Source organism: Solanum stenotomum, chromosome 12 (genome assembly GCF_019186545.1).
Source record: "Solanum stenotomum isolate F172 chromosome 12, ASM1918654v1, whole genome shotgun sequence".
NCBI classification, from domain to species: domain Eukaryota; kingdom Viridiplantae; phylum Streptophyta; class Magnoliopsida; order Solanales; family Solanaceae; genus Solanum; species Solanum stenotomum.
Window position 1 is genome coordinate 46,040,361 of NC_064293.1, and position 22,640 is coordinate 46,063,000.

At 34.4% G+C, this 22,640-nt stretch overlaps 2 protein-coding genes across 6 annotated transcripts; both read right to left on the minus strand.

Moving 5' to 3' along the window:
- Nucleotides 1–2,543: 2,543 nt before the first annotated feature.
- LOC125849078 (peroxidase 10-like) lies at nucleotides 2,544–13,556 on the minus strand. Of its 4 annotated transcripts, none has more exons than XM_049529085.1 (5): nucleotides 13,209–13,556; nucleotides 12,912–13,103; nucleotides 12,619–12,784; nucleotides 12,131–12,484; nucleotides 2,544–2,630 (listed from the first exon to the last, which is right to left on the minus strand). In XM_049529085.1, exons 1-5 carry the CDS (start codon nucleotides 13,443–13,445, stop codon nucleotides 2,575–2,577), a joined length of 1,005 nt encoding a protein of 334 aa, XP_049385042.1. In that variant the 5' UTR covers nucleotides 13,446–13,556; the 3' UTR covers nucleotides 2,544–2,574. The 4 variants fall into 4 exon arrangements, with proteins under 4 accessions (XP_049385042.1, XP_049385043.1, XP_049385039.1 ...); XM_049529086.1 differs by having other exon boundaries at nucleotides 2,546–2,775; nucleotides 12,276–12,484; XM_049529082.1 differs by lacking the exons at nucleotides 12,131–12,484; nucleotides 12,619–12,784; nucleotides 12,912–13,103 and adding exons at nucleotides 3,142–3,307; nucleotides 3,435–3,626 and having other exon boundaries at nucleotides 2,546–2,984; nucleotides 13,209–13,553.
- A 3,892-nt stretch (nucleotides 13,557–17,448) lies between these two features.
- On the minus strand, nucleotides 17,449–22,640 carry LOC125849073 (mitogen-activated protein kinase kinase kinase 5-like). Of its 2 annotated transcripts, none has more exons than XM_049529077.1 (10): nucleotides 21,909–22,640; nucleotides 20,997–21,614; nucleotides 20,811–20,898; nucleotides 20,360–20,422; nucleotides 20,104–20,267; nucleotides 19,947–20,022; nucleotides 19,639–19,698; nucleotides 19,430–19,555; nucleotides 18,225–18,434; nucleotides 17,449–18,117 (listed from the first exon to the last, which is right to left on the minus strand). In XM_049529077.1, the coding sequence occupies exons 1-10, from the start codon at nucleotides 22,355–22,357 to the stop codon at nucleotides 18,046–18,048; spliced, it is 1,926 nt and encodes a 641-aa protein (XP_049385034.1). In that variant the 5' UTR covers nucleotides 22,358–22,640; the 3' UTR covers nucleotides 17,449–18,045. The 2 variants fall into 2 exon arrangements, with proteins under 2 accessions (XP_049385034.1, XP_049385033.1); XM_049529076.1 differs by having other exon boundaries at nucleotides 20,997–21,617.

Consider the following 22,640-nt stretch of genomic DNA (forward strand, 5'->3'; position numbering starts at 1 on the left):
ACTACGACCTACTAAGCCCAGTCTCCTTCCGTGATGACAGCTGTCCCTTTGTCAGTACAATAGCGCCAAATATAGTCTGCTTTTTGTTGTATTCTGTCGCTGAATAAAATTTCGCATCCTATGCGAAAAAAATACTTGTTGAGAAGAATTATTTTTGCAAATTTTTATTTGTTTGCGCTAATGTTAAAAAATTGAATTTGAAAATTACGAAAAAGATTTGGAAAATAAATATCATAAAAATAAGAAAAATATTTTTTTATATAAATAGGAATTTTTTTTCATAAATGATATTTAAACTTTATTATCTTCTGGATTGTCTAATCCTCACCAAATTTGAACCCCTACTCTCCGCCCTATTTCATCCGTTAGATTTATATAAATATTTTTTATTTATTTATCAATATATTATAAAAAACAAATAAGAAAGTTGCTTGTTTTTTCAAATATTTTTAATTAAGGTATTTTTCATAGTACAAAACATTTCCTTAATTCACGGGAAATAGAAAGAAAGAAAGAAAAAACTGCACTTAGCTCCACCAGTCCACAGCGACAACAATAGAAACAACATTTAATAAGGGATGTTATCTGACACTATCTAATAAAATATTTCATTTTTCATGTGTAAAATAGTTTACTCCCTCTGAGAAGGATTTCCCTTTTTCTTCTTTTCGGAGCCGACAACATTTTAAATTAATACGAAATAAATATTAATTTGGGACATAGAATTGAGTTTTTGGCTAAAATTATCCTGAAGTATGACTTAACCTAAAGTATATCCTTGTGTTATATAAATGAACAAAAAATATCATTGCATTATTCAAAAAGTTGTAAGATTCATCCTTATATTTTTTTTTTTTAAGAAACTCACGCCACCAACAAAAAAAAATGTGTCAAGTTGAATAAATATATGTACACATGGGTTAAGCTAGTCAAGTTGGGCGATCTTTCTAAATTTTAGAAATTGAGGGTTTAAATCATATTCAGACAAAATATTTTAAAATTCTAAATAATCTTTGTAAAAAGTATGGCCAAATACAACTCCAATTTAAAAAATTTCAAATAAAGTAATTATTTTTTTTTATTTTCATAACTAAATGCCTATGTAATTTCACTAAATTTCCAATATTTATGTACATTGTATAAAATATGAATTGCATTGTATATAACGTACATACGTACTAAATATTTTATTAAAGAAAATCTCTAAATAGTTGGGCATAATATTTTTAGAATGATTTTTTTTACATAATCTTTCTAACCATCGGAACCTAATGTATAAATATTTCAAGACTTATGTATTGTTCAAGTCAATTTACTTGATGATGCAAAAAACATATAAACTAACAACACACAAAATTTAAATTTTGAGAATGAAAGATTTATTTCCTATTTATATCCTTATTCTTTTTAGGTAACTTTGATCTTTTCGTCGTGGCTAAAACATGACCAAATTAAAAAATATTTTTTTATTGGTTCAATCAGTTTCTTAACAAAAATAGACTGAAGGATGATTCTTGTTATTTTTTGGATAGTATGGGGATGTTTTTTGCTCACTTAGATAATATAAGGATGCATATTAGATTTGAGTCATAGTTTAAAGATGATTTTAGCCAAAAACTCAATAGAAGTCTATTAACATCGCAATTTATTTTTTTAAGCTCAACTTGGATAGAATGAACTTAAAATTGAACTGCAATAACTGATCAAAATCTTTTGCGTAAAAGTCGTTGTGCTAAAGAGGGGACAAAGGAGATTAACTCAAGTGAGGTGCCATTATTTGTAACTAGTATTCGTTCCTGACCAATGCTTTTATTATCCTCTTTGTCTTTGAAGGATGAGAATTAAATTCAAGTTTAGTATACATTATTAGCCCGATACTTTATAGGAATAATGAGCATGCAAAATAAATCTGCTTATCATAAGAAATTCGTTGTTCTTAATCCTGTTTCACCAAAATTCTTATTGGAGCAAATAAAAGTTCTCTCTTGGTACAGGATAGCTCTGCTTATGAATTCTTTAACAATTTATCAAAGACACCGAAAAGTTTCTGCTGCCCTTCTAGTATCTGGTTAGTTAATTTTCATGTCTTGTGTTATTTTTTGTTGTCTCTACAAAAGTTGCACATTTGCCCATATCTGCATTCCAGGTTTCCAATTCGACCAGTTTTAATTTCAAGCTATTTTAGTTGTCTTGTTTGTATTGTTTAGGGCAGCCTTGGAGTAACTAGTAAAGTTGTTGCCATGTGGCCAGGAGGTAAGGTTGCGTACAATAGGCCCTTGTGGTGGGGCCCTTTCCTCGGACCCTACACATAGCAGGAGCTTTAGTACTGGGCTGCCCTTTTGTTTGTATTGTTTAGGTAATAGATTGGACAAACTTTGTGGAAGCCATATATAACTAACATTTTTACTATTAGACAAGAAGAAACTTTGGTTAATGGATCTACGCCAAATAACATAGTGCCAAATAAAAATAAAAATAAAAATGTGACAGTGAATTCTTATACTACATCAAACATGCATTGATAATATGTTATTAGCTCGCAGAGCTAATTATCTCACAATATTTTGGAACTTTCTAATTCACCACCCTACAGTTCTTTCTGATTTCTCCATTTTGTCCTGTTAGCACACCTATATTGATCAGCTTTACCATTGATGCGGCGAACTCCTTGGAAAAAAGATATGGATACTTGCTGAAGTTTGACACCAGTGCAGCAGTCGTATTGTCATTCATGAGAGCTTGATCTGACTCAAGAAGCCCCGAATTGTTCATTAGGTTCTTGAAATATACATTGTCAAACCTGTTAATTGTGACTGCATCCAGAGGAGCCAAGTTGGAATCTGAATCTTTCTGGTTGGGGCATACGCTTCGCAGACTGCCTAGTAATGATGAATCCAGTGTTGGATCAGGATTGCCTGATCCATCAAAATCAAATAGCCTTCGTTTGAACGTGGAACATTGAGCAAATCCAAGGGTGTGGGCACCTGCATCAACGTATGACAAATACTTTCGACTTTACTGTTATAATTGATAAAGTTAACTGATGATACATGAAATTAGCGCGAGAGGGAAACCACAAGGCTCTTTTAGTAGGAATTAGTAACAAAAAGAAAAGTTGCATGTTGGTTTAGGTTCAGGTACCTGAAAGCACCACAACATCTTTTACATCAAGACCCTTAGAAACAAATTTCGCAGTAATGTTTACTAAGGGCTCGAAAGGTGATGGAAGCTGATCATTAGCTGCATTCTGACTTGCAGTAAGACTATCTCGACGTCCCAAGCACACTGACCAAAAGGGTCCTCTAGTCTGAAAACATTCGACAAAACAAGTTAGATCGATTACACGGTAGCCGTATCAAACAATTTGATGAGAGGCAAAGTATATTATATAGATAAGGAATCTGAAAGCCCTTTGACAAGAAAAAAATTCTTACAAGATAAATAGCTTCTCTAGCTGCTAGAGTCAATATATCAGTACATGAAACTGTAGATGGACAAGCTTTCTCCACATTAGCTTTTATTGCATCAATGACTTCATATCCTCTGGCTGAATTTCGATTAGGAAATGCATTCTTCTCTCCTGTGAATGTACTCGTATCATCAAGCAGAATTGACCCGTCGCATCCCTACAAACATAGATCAGTAGAAAATTAGATTAACTGGCATTAGTGCTATGTTCTTAATATGTTGTTACACTAAGAAAGGGCATAGAAAAATTTCATGTGTATACATTGACAAAACAGTCATGGAAGTGCAGGCGCAAAAGAGAAGCAGGCATTCTGGTGTCATTAGAAATAGCAGACCAGACACCATTTCTAACGATTTTTGTGAGGCTGGGACAAGTGGTATCGTAGTATTTGTAATCAAGCTGGCCATACACAAAGGAACTGAGAAACAAGAAGCAAATCAAAGGGTAAGTTAAAAACATATGGCTTTTCATGTTCATGATTGCAGATAAAGTAAACATTGCTCTATTTCGTTATAAAATCAGGAGTAAGCAGAAGGTGTTATTTATAAGCAAACACAAATTCATGCTCAGTACAGAGTAGAGAGTGGCAGAGCCACTAAGAATAAAGATGTCCCTTCCAGTTAAGTTTGGTACTAATCCATATAATTCTTTAAAAAATATCAGCTGCTCTTTACAAAGATAAAGTAGTATATGTGAGTGCATGATGAGGCATCCCTTTGAAACTGAGCAAATTGATAGAAATAAAATACTTCACAATTTGACTTCTCTACTTCTGCGAGGGAAATTTAATTCATAGATGTGTACACCATTTGTTCAGAATTTGGCATACCCTTTAAGAAAACTATTCAATACCATCAAATCAAATAATGTACTTGACGAAAGACGCACCTCTATCTAGCATACCAGTTGTTGTGCCCGCGGTAATAAACATTGGGTAGCCAAGTAATTGCTGAAAGCATCCACCCCAAGAGAAGATCATGTCAAGATGAGCTATCTATTATTACGATAGGTGTCAAGTGAAAGTGCAATAGTGTACGTGGCTGAGGTATTCTAATAAATCAGTTGACTTGAACCTTGTTCCTTCCTAAATTGATCAATTCAACTTGCCCTCTATTTCATTGTTTTGACAAAAAGAAAGAAAAGCTATGGCCTCTCTATCTTTCCAAAGGACAAAAATGCATAGGCCTTTGGTGCCCCTCAAGTCAAGAATTGAGACCTCACAATCACTAGCCAATATACTTTTTTTTCTAATCATGTCTTTCTTAATCGGTTCATGGTTTTATTATCTTTATCTCTTCCTCAATAAGTAACTAATGACTATATTGCCTTTTTGTACCAATTCAATTTTTTCAAAGTTATATATAAAAAGCATTAGAATGCCTTATTAAACCATGCTCAGGGATTTTGATTAAGTTCATTCTAGTATTAAATTTGATATAAACACTCGGTGCAGGTAAGTTTTTACCAACTTGAAGTACCAGAATGCAATCTTGTTATAAGTGCTCTATCTGAATGGACTTCTTCAATACATGTTTGGCTTGAAAAGGAAAGAAAGTAAAGATGGTGGAAGAACCTAAAAAGGAAAAACTGTTAAACGTGCAATAGATTATAAAACACCTGCATGTGCACATTAAGAAACATAGCAGCTTTGCACTAAACTAGCTAGTGGAAACTTATAAATGAGGAATGACGAGTGCCATCAATAAGGAGGTGTTAGTGCCCAAATTGAACAATCTATACTACTTGCTGACAGTCCAATTTTATAAAAATGGTATTTTCCTAGCTAGACTTCTGTCCAGATTCAATTGGTATCATCTTTTTTTAACTCAACTTGGATAATTCATGCTTAAGTTGGACTTGCATGACATGGCAATCACTATGAGAAATTAACAAGTATATTGTGTAAATTATTCAGATTCAGGGAACCCCTCTGGTTTTACAAAACGTCTTAAATTGTCTTATTAAACAAATGATTTAAGTATTAAAATCAGAGGTGGAGTGAGGACTTGAAAGTATAGATTTTGAATTCTAGTATTCGTAAGATACTAAGTTATAAATTCATGATTTATACCTATTAAATGAATTTTTAAGACAAATATAATGTTTGATCCAAAGCTGGTGAACTCGGCCAAACCGCAGCCCATACTCTGCCTCCTAATTGAAACTATACAAATCTGAATGTGATTTGAAACGTTAATTGATTTATCCTTCTATAACTTGGTCTGCACTTAGATAAAGCTAAGTACTACTAAAAAGGAGCAGCACTTTTTCAAATAGTGCAATTCTAGTCATCATCCGTGAACAATGAATTTGGACATTTGGTCCGTGCAATGTTAATCTAATCGTCGACTGGGAACAATTAATAAAAGGTCAAACTCATCGGTGGCCTCCTAAAGTTGAAATAAGGTTTCACTTAGACACATTAACTGTGCGATGTTCATTTTAGACAACTCATATAGGATCTTGATGAGTCATTTTGATATTCTTTTGACAATCAGATAAAATTACACCGTGTATGTAACACACTCGCAAATAACATAATGGCTTAAGTCATTTGCAACCACTCAAAATTGTCCGTATATTTCACTTGAACACTTTAACTAAGATTTGTACCTATTGAACACCTCTACGACTTCAATTTGATACCTATTTGACATTTTTTTAGTAATCATCCCCAAATGTTAAGTGAGTGAGATACGCTCACGATGACATGACATAATAATGAATTAAATTATGACATATGTCATTTTGGTCAAAAATACTACTCCATTAAAAAACAATGGGAAAGAAAAAAAAGATATTTTAAAGTTAAAAAATAATTATTTCCCTATGCAACCCACCCACCCACGAAACACTCTTCCCTTGTTGCCCATCAGAACCAATCCACCGCCATTTCATTTTCTTCTTCTTTTGTATGAACAATGGCAGAATATTGAGATTCAAAAGTAAACAAAAAAAAACTTTAACAGTAACATTGTAAATCAACTATGAAAGATTTAGATTAAAATATAATTAAAAAAGAAATAAATTTTGAGAGTAAAATAATGTTTCATAGATCGGAACATTAATTGTAGAAACGGTGGTGTTGTTTAAATTGCAAAGTTGTAAATTTGCTTACTTCTATAACTCGACAAAGATCCAGTCTTAGATTAAAAGAAAAAAAAATGCGACCAAGTCACAATCAAGCGATTCTAGATCTGAAGAAAAAAAGGGCTAGACGGCGGCGTTAATGGCAGAGATGATGGTGATTGCTTAAATGAGGAGAAAGAAACGAATGTGCTGGCGGCGATAATGGCAAATCTGATCGATGGTTAAGGAATTGAAGTGGCTAAAAAAAAAAATGAAAGAAGAAGAAAGGTGTATGATGGCAGCGACGATGGCATCGGCCAGAGAAAGTGGTGGTAACCAACGCAAGAAAGAAGAAAGAGATTTTTTTTAATTTAAAAAATGTTTGATTATATGTTTTCACGCGCTCACCAACGGTGAGTCACACTCAAAGTAGGCAAAAAGTGCTCAAGTGGTATCAATTCAATATACTATAGGTGTTCAATAGGTACAAGTCTCAGTTAAAATGTTTAATTGAAATATGCAGATAACTTTAAGGGATCGCAAATGACTTTAAGTCTAACATAATATAATGACTAATTAAGGAGAGACACGTGATATTTAAGTACAAAATAATACTTTAAAAATACATTATAAGGAAAAAGTAATTTTCAACCAAAAATAATAAATAAAAGTATTTATTTTCTAAAACTCCACCAAACTATCTCACACCAAGTCTCAGTTAAGGTGTTCACGTAAAATATACATACAACTTTAAGGGGCTACAGATGACTTAAGTCTAACATAATATAATGACTAATTAAGAAAAGACACGTGATATTTAAGTACAAAATAATACTTTAAAAATAGGAAAAAGTAATTTTCACCCAAAAATAATAAATAAAAGTATTTATTTTCTAAAACTCCACCAAACTATCCCACACCTTCTTCCTAATTCTTCCAAACTTTTCCGGCGCCTCCTCTTTACCTCTAATTTCTTCTTTTACTTTTTTTCTTTTTGGGAATTTTATTAAAATAAGATTTTCATTTTTTATGTTGTAGATTTAATTTGTATGTTACTAATTTCATGCTTTTTAATTGTGTATCAATATTACAATGCCTTCAAAATGAATATATGTATATATGAACTTGGTTGGTGTGATAGATATACAATGGTGTGTAGCATTGAACTTGAAAGGCTGCAATAATAGTTGTAATTGTTGGATCTAAAGAATAAGAATGAGAAGATGACGATGGTTGTGGTGATCTTCAGATCTGACAAAATTAAAAAATTAATTTAATTGTATTAAGAGCGATGGTGGCAGTGGTAAATGGATGGTGTGTGGTGGAGGAAAGAATGAGGAAGAAGAATAGTTTTGGCCTTTTAAATATAATTTTTTTGGCCTGATAAGAGCCCCTTCACTCGCTAATTTTGAGTGCATTATACTCACCATGTCATCTTCACTAAAAGTATCAAAATGACACCGGGATTCTATCTGAGGTGTCTGAAATGAACATCATCTAATAAAGTATCTAAGTGAAACTTTGTGTCAATTTTAAAAGGCTACCGCTGGATTTGGCCTTAACTAAATTACAGTCGTCTTGTCTCATAGCTCATTATTTTAAAGAAGACTAAAATGCATTTTATCCATATCATCTTCGTTTGAAGTCAACACAGAGCCAAAATTTTCATCGTTTAAAATAGGAAGAAGTATACATAAAAGACGCCAAAAAAAGGTTCAATATCTACTTCTATTATATACATACGGAAAAAAAATATATTTTTAACCACATATAAGTATTATAATTTTCCACGATAAAAGTTTGAATGAATCCTCGACGTTACCTAACTCTGGTCATACAAGTCAACTACAGTACAATGTGATAGTCCACTGAGAAGCCCAAACACCAAATATACGTATTGGTGTGCCGGCACACTATTAGACGCATAGTTTTTTATAATACTTTTTTTTAAAAAAAAAGTTATTAGTGTTGTCCTTTGATTTGGACATGAATTTCCTTTTTTTGGACACCAAACGTATTCCAAATTTAAAAGAGATTTGGAGCTGGTGTACTGAATAAAAGTTTAAAACCAAAACCATAAGACTATATTGCTGCCTGATCGATGTTGTTGTTTCAATAAAAAGGTCCAGTGGTCACTTTGCCAGTTTGTTATAATGTGTTTTTGTACTATTATTTTTTTTTCTGGATAATACTTTTTTGCAATCTGCTAGTTATTAATTTAGACGGAATAAAATTTTAAGTCTATGTCATGTCCCTATAAGTCTTAAACATTTGTACATTCGTATACTTAATCCATGCTACATATATTGTCCACAACCCCAGGCCTCTTGCCTATAGTCCTATAATGTCACATATAATATGATACTCCTTCACTTTCACTTGTTCGAAATGAATTTTACACTGTCTTTCAGAAATACTACATAAAGTCTATATTTTAGTACGATATCCATATTGTCTTTCTTTTGATATATTCAAGTGGACAAGTAAAATTAAAATTTAATTTTAATATAATAAATAAGTAAAAATAAATTGAGGGAGCGTATTACTTCAAGGGTCGAGTTTCATAAGGTTATAGTGAGATTAATCTATCTTTTTTCTCCAAGTACGACAAAAGTAATGAGTAAATAACTCAGATGGTTACTCAACTTTAAATAGTTCACTCAAAAAGTCACTCAACTTTGAATTGTTTACTTAGAAAGTCACTCAACTTTGTTTTATAACTCAAAAGTCACTCAACTATTGATGTTTTACTTAGAAAGTCACCAAACTATTGATATTTCACTTAAAAATCACTCAATCAATTTAAATAATTTTTTCATTAAATTTTGTAAAGATACAAAAAAATAATTAAACAATTTTTTTAAAAAAATAATAAGATGTTTATTTTAATTATTTTATTGAATTTTTTTGAAATAAAGTTTTTGTTTTTACCTATTTATTTTTATTTTTTTTAAAATAGTAAAAGCTACTGAGTGCTTTTCTTATTACTTCTTAATTACTACTTCTTGCAGATTCCAACCTCCTATTTTTTTAGATAATTTTTTAACATTTTTAATTCCAGTCATACAATTACTAGAACGGAAAAGTTTTTTTTTTTTTTTGGATCAATTGTTGTACGTTTTATCAGAAAAATTATAATTAAATAATTGAGGCGGATCAATAATATAATTAAAATAGATATCTTATTATTTCTTTAAAAAAAAAGTTTAAAATAAATTTTAATGAAATATTATTTTAATTGATTTGATGAGTTTCTAAGTGAAATATCAATAGTTGGATAACTTTCTAAGAGAAACACCAATAGTTGAGTGACTTCTGAGTTATCAAACAAAGCTAAGGCTTAAATAACTTTCTAAGTGAACAACTCAAAGTTGAGTGAATTTTTAAGTAAACAACTCAAAGTTAAGTGACCGTCTGAGATATTAACTTTATAAGTAATCCATGAACTTAAATCTCTTTAAAGAAAACATGCCTCAACATGAATATAACTTATTAGGAGCGGTTTTTTTTGGTGGCATGCAAAATGTGACGATCTCTCATATCATTGAAGACTACGATCTTAAAAGCGTGAACAACTAATAACGCCATGCAAACGTATTCTCCAGTGACGTTTTCGATAAAATCACCAACATAATCTTGCTATATTTTCAGGTTCGCACTTTCATAGCTGCCTTTTATCGTGAATTCGAATCAATCGAGTTGATACAGATGACTAAATGATATTTAATGAAAGAATATATTTGTATACCGCTCCACAAACTGTGAGAGGGAATGAAAGAATATATTTGTATAGGGCTCCACAAACGAACAACTTTAGGCTAAAATTCCAATGGAGGTACATATCAAACATTAGGAGTTGTTTGGATTGGCTTAAAAGAAAAAAAAAAATTTAAGTAAAAAATAAGAGTCAAACTGAAATGATTTTAATTTTTGACTTTTTTTAAGTCATTTTTTTTAAATTTTGTCAAGCCCTTCCTAATTTATTTTAAGTTATTTTTTATATTTACCAAACACTTTCAGAAGTAAAAAATTGATCGAAAAATAAATTTGACAAACTTTAAAACTAATCCAAGAGAATTCCTGACCATTCTTCAACTCTCAGGTTTCTGATTTCCTCCATTATTATCAATTGAGCCTCGCAACTGAAACTTCTACCACTACCGGTCCCAACACTTCTTATCTTATCAGAAAAAAAGTGCTAAAAGAACCGATGCCTCGTTAAGGTCTTGAGAAGGGTTAGAACAAAAGTCTATTCATACAGAGTCTCAACATGCTTTTATGTAAGGTTTTTTTCCCTTCAACTATGGCCTCTTTGAATATCAAAATTGGTCATAAAACAATATTTGGGGTTTTAGTTGAACACACTATCTTATGGAGCATAGCCATATAATTAATTGGAAAAAGACGATAATGAAGAAGATATTGACCATCTCAAATTCTCATTAGAACTTTAATTACAATATAAGATGGATAAATAACTTTGATCTAAATGAACTAATGCAGTGCAAAAGCGAAAGAACATAACTGGTTCATCTAACAAGTTCCCTTTTGGGAAAAATAAGACTACAGAGTAATTATATGATGTGTATCCCTAAGCACGCCAGAAATCATAGCAGCACAAGTAGTCCAACAAGCTATCAATACAGTCGTAAAAGCAAGAACAACTGCAGAAACACAACCAAAAGATCAAAGAGGTAAACCAAATGGGTCTCGTCTAATCAAAACAGTAAGAAAATACCAACAGAAATAGTCGGAGAAAACAGGGCAAATTGGCAACAAGGTAAACAAAATTACCACTGATCAGCTGTTTTGTCCTGCTCATCTTCAATTGGGGGATAACTTTTGCCGGAGATGTCCATGGTCTCTACCTGTGGTGGATCCATCTCTATTGTCTCTCTCTCACAAGATGAAGGTTTTGTTTATGGGAATTTTGGATTATTGAAAGGAGATGGAGGGGCAAAAGATTGTTTGGTTGGATGAGTGCAAAATATTTACTGTATACTTACATAGAAAGAATATCAAAGTCTTTTTAAAGTCTTTCAATATTCTGATATTTACTTACATACTTTATTCTATCATTTTTTTTTATAATCTTTTTCATTGACGTTTCTCCTTATCTGTTGACCCAACTTTCCACCTCAGCTATAAGCAAGGTTCTAGTAAGTAGTTAAGTGTTCAATTTGTTAATGAATAAAGGGTTTCATCAATTCATTTTCTTTATTTTTGAGCTGAAAATAATAGAGAATATGGGCTGAAAAATATAGCCACTAAGTTGCAATATAAGCGACTATGAGATACAAGCAAAATCACTAGACATGATTGTGAAAAAAAAAAACTTTGTGGAAGCCATATATAACTAACATTTTTACTATTAGACAAGAAGAAACTTTGGTTAATGGATCTACGCCAAATAACATAGTGCCAAATTAAAATAAAAATAAAAATGTGACAGTGAATTCTTATACTACATCAAACATGCATTGATAATATGTTATTAGCTAGCAGAGCTAATTATCTCACAATATATTTGAACTTTCTAATTCACCACCCTACAGTTCTTTCTGATCTCTCCATTTTGTCCTGTTAGCACACCTATATTGATCAGCTTTACCATTGATGCGGCGAACTCCTTGGAGAAAAGAGACGGATTCCTGCTGTAGTTTGACACCAGTGCAGCAGTCGTATTGTCATTTATGAGTGCTTGATCTGACTCAAGAAGCCCTGAATTGTTCATTAGGTTCTTGAAATATACATTGTCAAACCTGTTAATTGTGACTGCATCCAGAGGAGCCAAGTTGGAATCTGAATCGCTCTGGTTAGGGCATACGCTTCGTAGACTGCCTAGCAATGATGAATCTAGTGTAGGATCAGGATTGCCTGATCCATTAAAGTCAAATAGCCTTCGCTTGAACGTGAAACATTGAGCAAATCCAATGGTGTGGGCACCTGCATCAAATAATTGACTATACTGTTATAATGGATAAAGTACGTGAAATTAGCATGAGAGGGAAATCACAAGGCTCTTTTAGTAGGAATCAGTAACAAAAAGAAAAGTTGCATGTTGGTTTAGGTTCAGGTACCTGAAAGCACCACAACATCTTTTACATCAAGACCCTTAGAAACAAATTTCGCAGTAATGTTTACTAAGGGCTCGAAAGGTGATGGAAGTTGATCATTAGCTGCATTCTGACTTGCAGTAAGACTATCTCGACGTCCCAAGCACACTGACCAAAAGGGTCCTCTAGTCTGAAAACATTCGACAAAACAAGTTAGATCGATTACACGGTAGCCGTATCAAACAATTTGATGAGAGGCAAAGTATATTATATAGATAAGGAATCTGAAAGCCCTTTGACAAGAAAAAAATTCTTACAAGATAAATAGCTTCTCTAGCTGCTAGAGTCAATATATCAGTACATGAAACTGTAGATGGACAAGCTTTCTCCACATTAGCTTTTATTGCATCAATGACTTCATATCCTCTGGCTGAATTTCGATTAGGAAATGCATTCTTCTCTCCTGTGAATGTACTCGTATCATCAAGCAGAATTGACCCGTCGCATCCCTACAAAACATACATCGTTAAAAAATTAGATTAACTGGCATTAATGCTATGTTCTTAATTTGTTGTTACACTAAGAACGGACATAAAAAGACTTCATGTGTATACATTGACAAAACAATCATGGAAGTGCAGGCGCAAAAGAGAAGCAGGCATTCTGGTGTCATTAGAAATAGCAGACCAGACACCATTTCTAACGATTTTTGTGAGGTTGGGACAAGTGGTATCGTAGTATTTGTAATCAAGCTGGCCATACACAAAGGAACTGAGAAACAAGAAGCAAAGCAAAGGGTAAGTTAAAAACATATGGCTTTTCATGTTCATGATTGCAGATGCAGTAAACATTGCTCTTTTTCGTTATAACATCAGGAGTAAGTAGTAGGTGTTATTTATAAGCAAACACAAACTCATGCTCAGTACAGAGTAGAGAGTGGCAGAGCCACTAAGAATAACGATGTCCCTTTCAGTTAAGTTTGGTACTAATCCATATAATTCTTTTAAAAATATCAGCTTCTCTTTACAAAGATAAAGTAGTATATGTGAGTGCAGGATGAGGCATCCCTTTGAAACTGAGCAAACTGATAGAAATAAAATACTTCACAAGTTGACTACTTCTGCGAGGGAAATGTAATTCATAGATTTGTTTGGTAGTACATGAGATTCCTACTTGCTCTAGTTGTTTAGAATTTTGGCATACCCTTTAAGAAAACTATTTAATACCATCAAATCATATGATGTACTTGATGAAAGACACACCTCTAGTGTACCAGTTATCGTGCCCACAGTAATAACATTGGGTAGCCAAGTAATTGCTGAAAGCATCCACCCCAAGAGAAGGTCATGTTAAGCTGAGATGTCTATTATTACGATAGGTGTCAAGTGGAAGTGCAATACTGTATATATGCGGCTGAGGTATTCTAATAAATCGGTAGACTTGAACCTTGTTCCTTCAAAAACTGATCAATTCAACTCGATCGCCCTCTATTTCATTGTTTTGACGACATAAAAATTAAAAAGATATGGCCTATCTATATGTCCAAAGGACAAAATACATAGGCCTTTGGTGCCACTGAAGTCAAAAATTGAAACCTCACAGTCACTAGCCAATATGCTTTTTTTCTAATCATATCTTTCTTCGTTCGTGGTTTTATTATCTTTATCTCTCCCTTAATGAATGAATGAATATATTGCCTTTTTGTACCAATTCAATTTTTTCAAAGTGATGGATAAAAAGCTTATTAAACCATGCTCAGGGATTTTGATTAAGTTCATTCTAGTATTGACTTGGTATAAACACTCAATGTAGGTAAGTTTTTACCAACTTTGAAGTACCAGAATGCAATCTTGTTATAAGTGCTCTATCCGAGTGGACTTCTTCAATACATGTTTGGCTTGAAAAGGAAAAAAAGTAAAGATGGTGGAAGAACCTAAAAAGGAAAAACTGTTAAACGTGCAATAGATTATAAAACACCTGCATGCGCACATTAAGAAACATAGCAGCCTTGCACTAAACTAGCTAGTGGAAACTATATATGAGGAGTGACGAAGCCAGCAATAAGGAGGTGTTAGTGCCCAAATTGAACAATCTATACTACTTGCAGACAGTCGAATTTTATAAAAATGGTATTTTCCTAGCTAGACTTTTGTCCAGATTCAATTGGTGTCATCCTTTTTAACTCAACTTGGATAATTCATGCTTAAGTTGGACTTGCATGACATGGCAATCACTATGAGAAATTAACAAGTATATTGTGTAAATTATTCAGATTCAGGGAACCCCTCTGGTTTTAACAATATAAGTATTGTAATTTACAACCGAGAAAAGTTTGGATGAACCCTCGACCTTACCTAACTCTGCCATACAAGTCAACTACAGACTACAGTACAATGTGATAGTCCACTGCGAAGCCCAAACACCAAATATACTGGTGCGTATAGGTGTGCCGGCACACGACGCTGGTTTCTTTTAATACTTTTTTTTAAAAAATGTTATTAGTATTGTCCTCTGATTTGGACATGAATTTCCATTTTTTGACACCAAACGTATTTCAAATTGAAAAGAGATTTGGGAGCTTCTGTACTGAGTAAAAGTTTAAAACCAAAATCATAAGACTTTATTGCTGCCTGATCGATGTTGTTGTTTCAATAAAAAGGTCCAGTGGTCACTTTGCCAGATTGTTATAATGTGTTTTTGTATTATTATTTTTTTTCTGGGTAATACTTTTTTGCAATCTGCTAGTTATTAATTTAGACTGTATAAAATTTTAAGCCTACGTCATGTCCCTATAAGTCTTAAAATATTTGTACATTCGTATACTTAATCCATGCTACATATATTATCCACAACCCCAAGCCTCTTGCCTATGGTCCTATAATGTGACATATTAATGATACTCCCTCACTTCACTTTCACTTGTTCAAAATGAATTTTACACGATCTTAAAGAAATAATACATAAAGTTCATATTTTATCATGATATTCGTATTGTCTTTCTTTTGATATGCTCAAGTGAACAAGTAAAATGAAAATTTATTTTTATTATAATAAATAAGTAAGAAATAAACTAAGGAAGTGTATTACTTCAAGGGTCCAGTTTCATACGGTTACAGTGAGATTAATCTTTGTTTTTTCTCCAAGTACGACATAAGTAATGCATGAACATGAATCTCTTTAAAGAGAACTGGATATACGTGCCTCAATATGAATTTTATTTATTAGGAGCGGTTTTTCTGGTGGCATGCAAAATGAGGCGGTCTCTCATATCAGTGGAGACTACGGTCTTAAAAGCGTGAACAACTAATAACGCCAGCATAAACAAACGTATTCTCCAGTGACGTTTTCGACAAAATCACCAATGTAAGCTTGCTATATTTTCATAAGAGCCTTTTCTCGTGAATTCGAATCAATCGAGTTGATACGGATGCCTAAATAATATTAATGAAAGAATATACTTTGTTTAGGCCAAAATGCCAATGGATGTACATATCAACATCACTAAGAGAATTCCTGACATTCTTCAACTCTCAGATTTCTGATTTCCCCCATTATTATCAATTGAGCCTCGCAACTGAAACTTTTACCACTCTACTGGTCCCAACACTTCCTATCAGAAAAAGTGCTAAAAGAACTACGCCTCTTTAAGGTCAGCTCAATGCACAAAAGCTCCTGCTATGCGCAAGGATTGGAACAAAAGAGTCTATTGACTATTATACGCAGTCTCAACATGCTTTTATGTAAGATGTTTTTTACCCTTCAACCATGGCCTCTTTGAATATCAAATTGGTCATAAAACAATATTTTGGTTTTAGTTTAACACACCATCTTATGGACCATAGCCATATAATTAATTGGAAAAGATGACAATGAAGAAGACATTGACCATCTCAAATTCTCATTAGAACTTTAATTAGTACAATATAAGATGGATAAATAACTTTGATCTAACCGAAAGTAAAAGAACATAATTGGTTCATCTAACAAGTTCCCGACTACAGAGTAGTTATATAATGTGTATCCCTAAGAACACCAGAAATCATAGCAGCACAAGTAGTCCAACAAGTTATCAGTACAGTCGTAAAAGCAAGAACAACTGCAGAAACACAACCAAAAGATCAAAGAGGTAAACCAAATGGGTCTCGTCTAATCAAAACAGTAAGAAAATACCAACAGAAATAGTCGGAGAAAACAGGGCAACAAGGGAAACAAAATTACCACTGGTCAACTATTTTGTCCTGCTCATCTTCAATTGGGGGATAACTTTTGCTGGAGATGTCCATGGTCTCTACCTGTGGTGGATCCATCTCTATTGTCTTTCTCTCTCACACAAGATGAAGGTTTTGTTTATGGGAATTTTGGATTATTGAAAGGAGATGGAGGGGCAAATAAAGGAAAGGGCATTGATTGGGGGACGTTTATTTGGTTGGATGAGGGCTAAATATATGGAAAGAAGATCAAAGTCTTTCAATTTTCTGTCTTTCAACTTATATGGAAATATTTACTTCGCATACTTTATTCTATCAATTTTTTTATAATCTTTTTCATTGACGTTTCTCCCTTTTCTGTTGACATAACTTTCCACCTCAGCTATAAAGCAAGGTTCTAGTAAGTAGTAAAGAACTTGGGCTTATTTTGTGTCATTGTCACTATATAATGTTCAATTTGTTAATGAATAAAGGGTTTAATCAATTCATTTTCTTTATTTTTGAGCTGAAAATAATAGAGACCATGATGAAATTTTAACACACTGAAAAACATGGCCACTAAGTTGCAATATAAGCGACCATGAGATACAAGCAAAACCACTAGACATGATTGTGAAAAAGAAGAAAAAAAAAACAGAATACGAGATTCAATAAAGAATTGTATAATTTGTCAAAGCATTTCATTTTCTTTTGATTGTTGTTGAATCTCCTGCTTTGGAAGTCATTACAGAAAATCTACTTCTAAACTCCAAGGTCAGCAGGAAAAAACTTCCCTGGATGATAATAAACCTATGTTCCTCTCGAGGTGTTAATATTGACAACAAGCCAGAGCACCTACTGGCTCCAACTTAGTTTTCGGTTTCAAGCTATCTACACAGCACAATTTTAGAGGTCTCCATTGTATTCACAAGTTCAGCTCTCGTTGAAAGAGAAACCAAAAAGAATGACTGCTACTTCCATCCCAAAATCAGTTGAGATTTTGTAGTTGCACCCAGTTTTGGCAATGACTTTACATTTGCAATAGTGCTATACACCGAGCAGGCTGGGGATTAAATGAGGACAGGACCATAGGGGATTTGAACGAGCGAAATGATGGGGCTCTAATATTAAGTTGGAATTTCAATGATGCACAGCTGGCCTGTCCCAATTGCACAGAAGAATAAATGTCCATCTCATGAATGTGTTCGCATAAGCAGTCCATTTGGAATCTAACTTTCCCTTCCATTGACAGTTTTTTTAAGAGCTACCTCTCTAGTGATAAACGCCCTTGGTCAAGATTGTATGTTGTCTGCTCTTTTTGAGAATTTAACTTTTCCTGTTAAAGTTATATTATTGCATTGAAAATCACAACTCACAAGCACAGAGAAAAGGAAGAAAAAGAGCTGAAGAGGAGAGGAGAGGAGAGGAATTGATGGTACTTACTTTAACTCGTATCACACCAACTGGTTTGATGAAAGAAGGTACATCTGGCTGATGAGAGACTCTCATAAATTGATGCTCTAATAACATGCTGGCCGAGGGCCTCTCCGCTGGGTTCCTACAGAAACAACAGCGCAAGAAATCTTTCCCTTCAGGTGATAATGTTTCCGGTATTGGAGGCGTATCTTTTAGAACCTTGAACATGGCTGCAGCCTGCAAAAATGGATATGGTTAATGTGGTGTTGCTCTTTATAGTCGGTCTGACTAGTTGCTTTACAAAGTAAGCCTGCAAAAAGGGGATACACTAACATTCCAGTGATTCAAGTGTTGTAAGATTTAATGTCCGTTTATGAGATAACATTTGTAAGATAAACAAAGTGTTGACTTCTGATTGAAGGAAACTCCAGGATGAAAGAAACTCTTGAACTCTCTGCTTTGGAGCAACGACACAATAGGAGGGGAAACTAGACAAGTTGCTTGACTTTGTTGGTTCTATGCAGAAACAGTAATGTATCTCTGCACTGATCACTGCACTACCTTTACTGCAGATCTTAATACAACAACAACATACCCAGTGAAATCCCACAAGTAAGGTCTGGGGAGGATAGAACGACGCAGACCTTACCTAGTAGAGGTAGAGAGGCTGCTTCCAAAAGACCATTGGCTCAAGTGCAACAAATCCCGGTAAAAGAAGGAGACAATGAAGAGAATATACAAATAACAAGGAAATGATGCAAGAGTGTACCAGAAAGGAGCCAAAACAACAATAAATCACGTGATAGTCGAAACACCACAAACAACATACTAGACAATGCAAAATATACGGATCCATTCAATACGAAACACATCAACTTAAGTGTAGTGAAATAAAAAAATCTCCTACACACAATGCAAAATATAGTGGCATCAGTCTTATTTAGCATAATTACTACTACATGAAAATCTCCACCACACTCTAAGAGATAGGGTTGCAAGAAAAAGTATTCATAAAAAAGGGCCAGACTTGTTGAAGACCCCATGAATCTAAGGGAGCATATCAGCATGCAAAATAATCGTCATCTCAATCAAGATTATATGTGAGCTAAGCATGAGGAAAAGAAAAATTATGTGTGAGCTAAGCATGAGGAAAAGAAAAATTATGTGTGAGCTAAGCATGATGAAAAGAAAAATTATGTGTGAGCTAAGCATGAGCAAATCAAAGTCCTTACTGCTTCATATTCACTCCAAGGTGGTCTGCCGTTCAGCATTTCAATTACTGTACAACCCAAACTCCATATGTCAGTGGCAAAGGCGAGATCAGTGGTAGTATCTGTCTGCATAACTGACTGCAAGAGCTGCCAAGTAACAAAAGATATAAGCATGACTGAATGAGAGGTAAGACAACATAAGAAAGAAGTGAATGTTTCAAAGGAAGTACCTCAGGAGCCATCCAGTAAGGACTTCCCTTTAAGGAGAGATTAGCAGCTTGGCCATTGAGCTGCACAGAAGGAGTAAAGGTTCGAGATCAAATCTAAGACTAACAAAAGTCGGCCCACAACAGATTAAGTATCCTTGTTATGACTGTTAGAGTAGTCATTCTAAACATTATTTTTCCTGTTGGGCGTTATTAATCTTGACATTGATACTGTAGTCAAAAGTAATAGGTTATGCTACATGTACAGGCTTCCAGGAAAAGGGTATCTCTTAACGACATGTTTACTTCCATATTTTGAGTTGAGAACTTACATGCTTAGCCATCCCAAAATCTGCAAGCTTTACGACCCCATAAGCATCAACAAGCAAATTAGCCCCTTTTATGTCCCTATACATGTAAAAAATTCAAATTAGTTCTTCAGAAGGTTATAACCAACCCTCCATCATAAGTGAAATCTCAGACTTTTACCTGTGAATGGTTTTTTTGCTATGCAAGTAAGCCAATCCACAGAGAATATGGCGAGTAAAATTTCGTACTATGGATTCTGTAATTGTTTCACAATGATCACGGATGAATTTATTGATAGAACCAGGATGAACATATTCCAGATAAATGTAAAATCGGTCACCAACCTGCACAATCAAAGAAGTAAAGAATCTCATTGATGACAACATGCACGGATAAATCAAGTCCATAACTTAATTGGAGAATAAGAATTACTTACTATTTCGCTGCCGTAATACTGGACAATATTTGGGTGCTTGAGATGACTGAGAACATTAATTTCCTATACCAACATAAAAGTTGGAGACAATTAGAAGTTGAAACCATTTGACAACAAACATGTCTTCAAGTGCCCATGATAATGGTTTGGTGGTTGCTAATTTACTGTATTCACATTCAACATTTCATACTCAATGTGTTTGGAACTGCTGCTTTAAATGGTCAATATGATCCAGTTCATCAATCAAGATGCAAACTTTTCTACTACTTCTGTCCCAATTTATGTGGCACGTTTCGCTTTGTGAGATTCAAATTATGTGAACTCTGACTAACATTTTAAAATATATTTTTTCATCTTGCTGACTTGAGAAGAATTGCAACTTATAGTGTTTTTCATATATTTTTTTAATATCTAAACTTTAAAGAAACAAAGAAAATGAAGGAAATATAACCTGCTCTAATTGCCTTATGCTCTCTGCAGATTTTGGATCATCTGGTAATAATTCAACTTCTTTCATTGCACATAAAGCTCCAGTTTCTCTGGTTAAAATAAAACACTGGGCAACATTAGAAACTTAACGGTGTATAGAAAAGCGGAAACATATTCATATGCAATGAGATCTATTTGGAAATTATACCTGTTTGATGCGACATATACACTTCCAAATGTCCCACGCCCAATAAGTTTCCCCTTTTGCCATTGGCCTTTGATTGGTGTCAACTCTGCATTAGAGGGAACTGGTGGAATGGAAGTAGGGTGTGAAGGAGTGGCACCCAAAGGAGGAAGTGGTAGTGGATGGACATTTCCCTGCGCACTACTCTCACGGCGTGCTGTTGAGTTCTCATTTGGTAATAATTGATGCAAGGGCGATGCAGGTCCACTTGTGATCTTTCGACTCCTCTGTGGGCTTACTCTTGGACTGTGATGAGGAGAATTATCAACACTAAAAGCATTTTTCTCCGGGAGAACATGGTAAGAGAAACCTGGATACTGAAGTCTGTCCGATGGAGGCATCTCCGGGGCAGAACAAACTTGAAAAGCACCAGGGAATGCCATGTAATTATGATTTAAAAGATCCCCAGCTTTTAGTGGGCTGAGTCCAGGACTTGCATAAGGAGTTGTAGGAGCACTAATGGGTGCGCTGATCCTGATATCAGAAACTCTATCAGCAACATGAAGCTTTTGAGGTGTCTTCCTAGACAAGCGACTTCCCAAGTGCTCTTTTTTCTTCTTTCGAGCATCTTGGCTTGATAATCTGCTAAAACAAAATCAAAGAACACAAATACAGGTAAGAATCCAAGATTTAACAAGCTTGCTAGCTGAATGAGTAATACCATAACCATGCTAAAAGAAAAAAGGAATATTTTTTATGGCGAATCTCAATTGCGAAAAAATGTGGTAAAGCGTAGAATCAAAGGCAAAAATTTACCAGGAAAACCAAATATTAATGAAGTCTGAGTTGTATTCTTTTCAAGAAAAACAAATCATACATCCAATTCGGGAAATTCACAATAATTGGAAAGAAACAAGTTCATAAAAGATAACATACCTCCCATGGGATGCTACACCATCCTTACGGGTATCAACGTTGGAAGAATCCTCTCCAGTTCTATGATGCAAATGCGCGTCTGTGGGCGATGGCAATGGTACATTGGGTTCATTCGAAACCGCATCGGATTCGTGGCGAAGCACAAGATGCAGCTCCGGCAAAGGCAAAGGTTGCGGAGGCGGACGATCGGAGGAACATTTGGACGGAAAATTCTCGTTGGAACAGTGAGAACGCCAGTCATCACCGTCATTTTCCGTAAGATTTTGGAGTTTTTTCGCGCGAGCGTGTCGACGCCTACGGGCGAAGAAAAAAGCCGATTTGATGGTGTAACGAATGCCTCCACCGGAGGCAAGGAGGCTATCGTCAGAGTATACTTTGGAAGAGGAGCATGACGAGGAAGAGGAAGACGAACCGGAGGAAGATGAAAAGGCGCTCTGCCACCAACGCATTGCCTGTCGTAGTTTTGGTTACAAAATGCATGGTAGGTTTGAGGCCTGAAATAGATAATAAAACTGTACAAAACCTGCGGTGAGGAGCATAGTTGAAAACAGAGGAACCTCGGAGAAGGGGAAAGAGGTGGGAAAACTCGCCGGCGTCGGGTTGGTCGGCGTCGGCGGGTTCCCGGAAAAAGTTGTAAAAAGGAGGAAAGGAATGGAGAGTTATAAGGAAAAATGATAGGAAAAAGGCAAGAAAAATATCTTCATCGTGAGGTCAAAATAAACTCTCCTCCTT

Coding starts and splice junctions, on each gene's coding strand:
- LOC125849073 (XM_049529076.1), bottom strand. CDS start 22,357: ATGCGTTGGTGGCAGAGCGCCTTTTCATCTTCCTCCGGTTCGTCTTCC. Junction 21,618..21,908: donor GGTGTAGCATCCCATGGGAG/GTATGTTATCTT, acceptor ATTTTGTTTTAG/CAGATTATCAAGCCAAGATG. Junction 19,556..19,638: donor CTTACTGGATGGCTCCTGAG/GTACTTCCTTTG, acceptor GTTACTTGGCAG/CTCTTGCAGTCAGTTATGCA.
- LOC125849078 (XM_049529085.1), bottom strand. CDS start 13,445: ATGTTTACTGCATCTGCAATCATGAACATGAAAAGCCATATGTTTTTA. Junction 13,104..13,208: donor TCCATGATTGTTTTGTCAAT/GTATACACATGA, acceptor TATGTTTTGTAG/GGATGCGACGGGTCAATTCT. Junction 2,631..12,130: donor GGTAAAGCTGATCAATATAG/GTGTGCTAACAG, acceptor TGATCAATATAG/GTGTGCTAACAGGACAAAAT.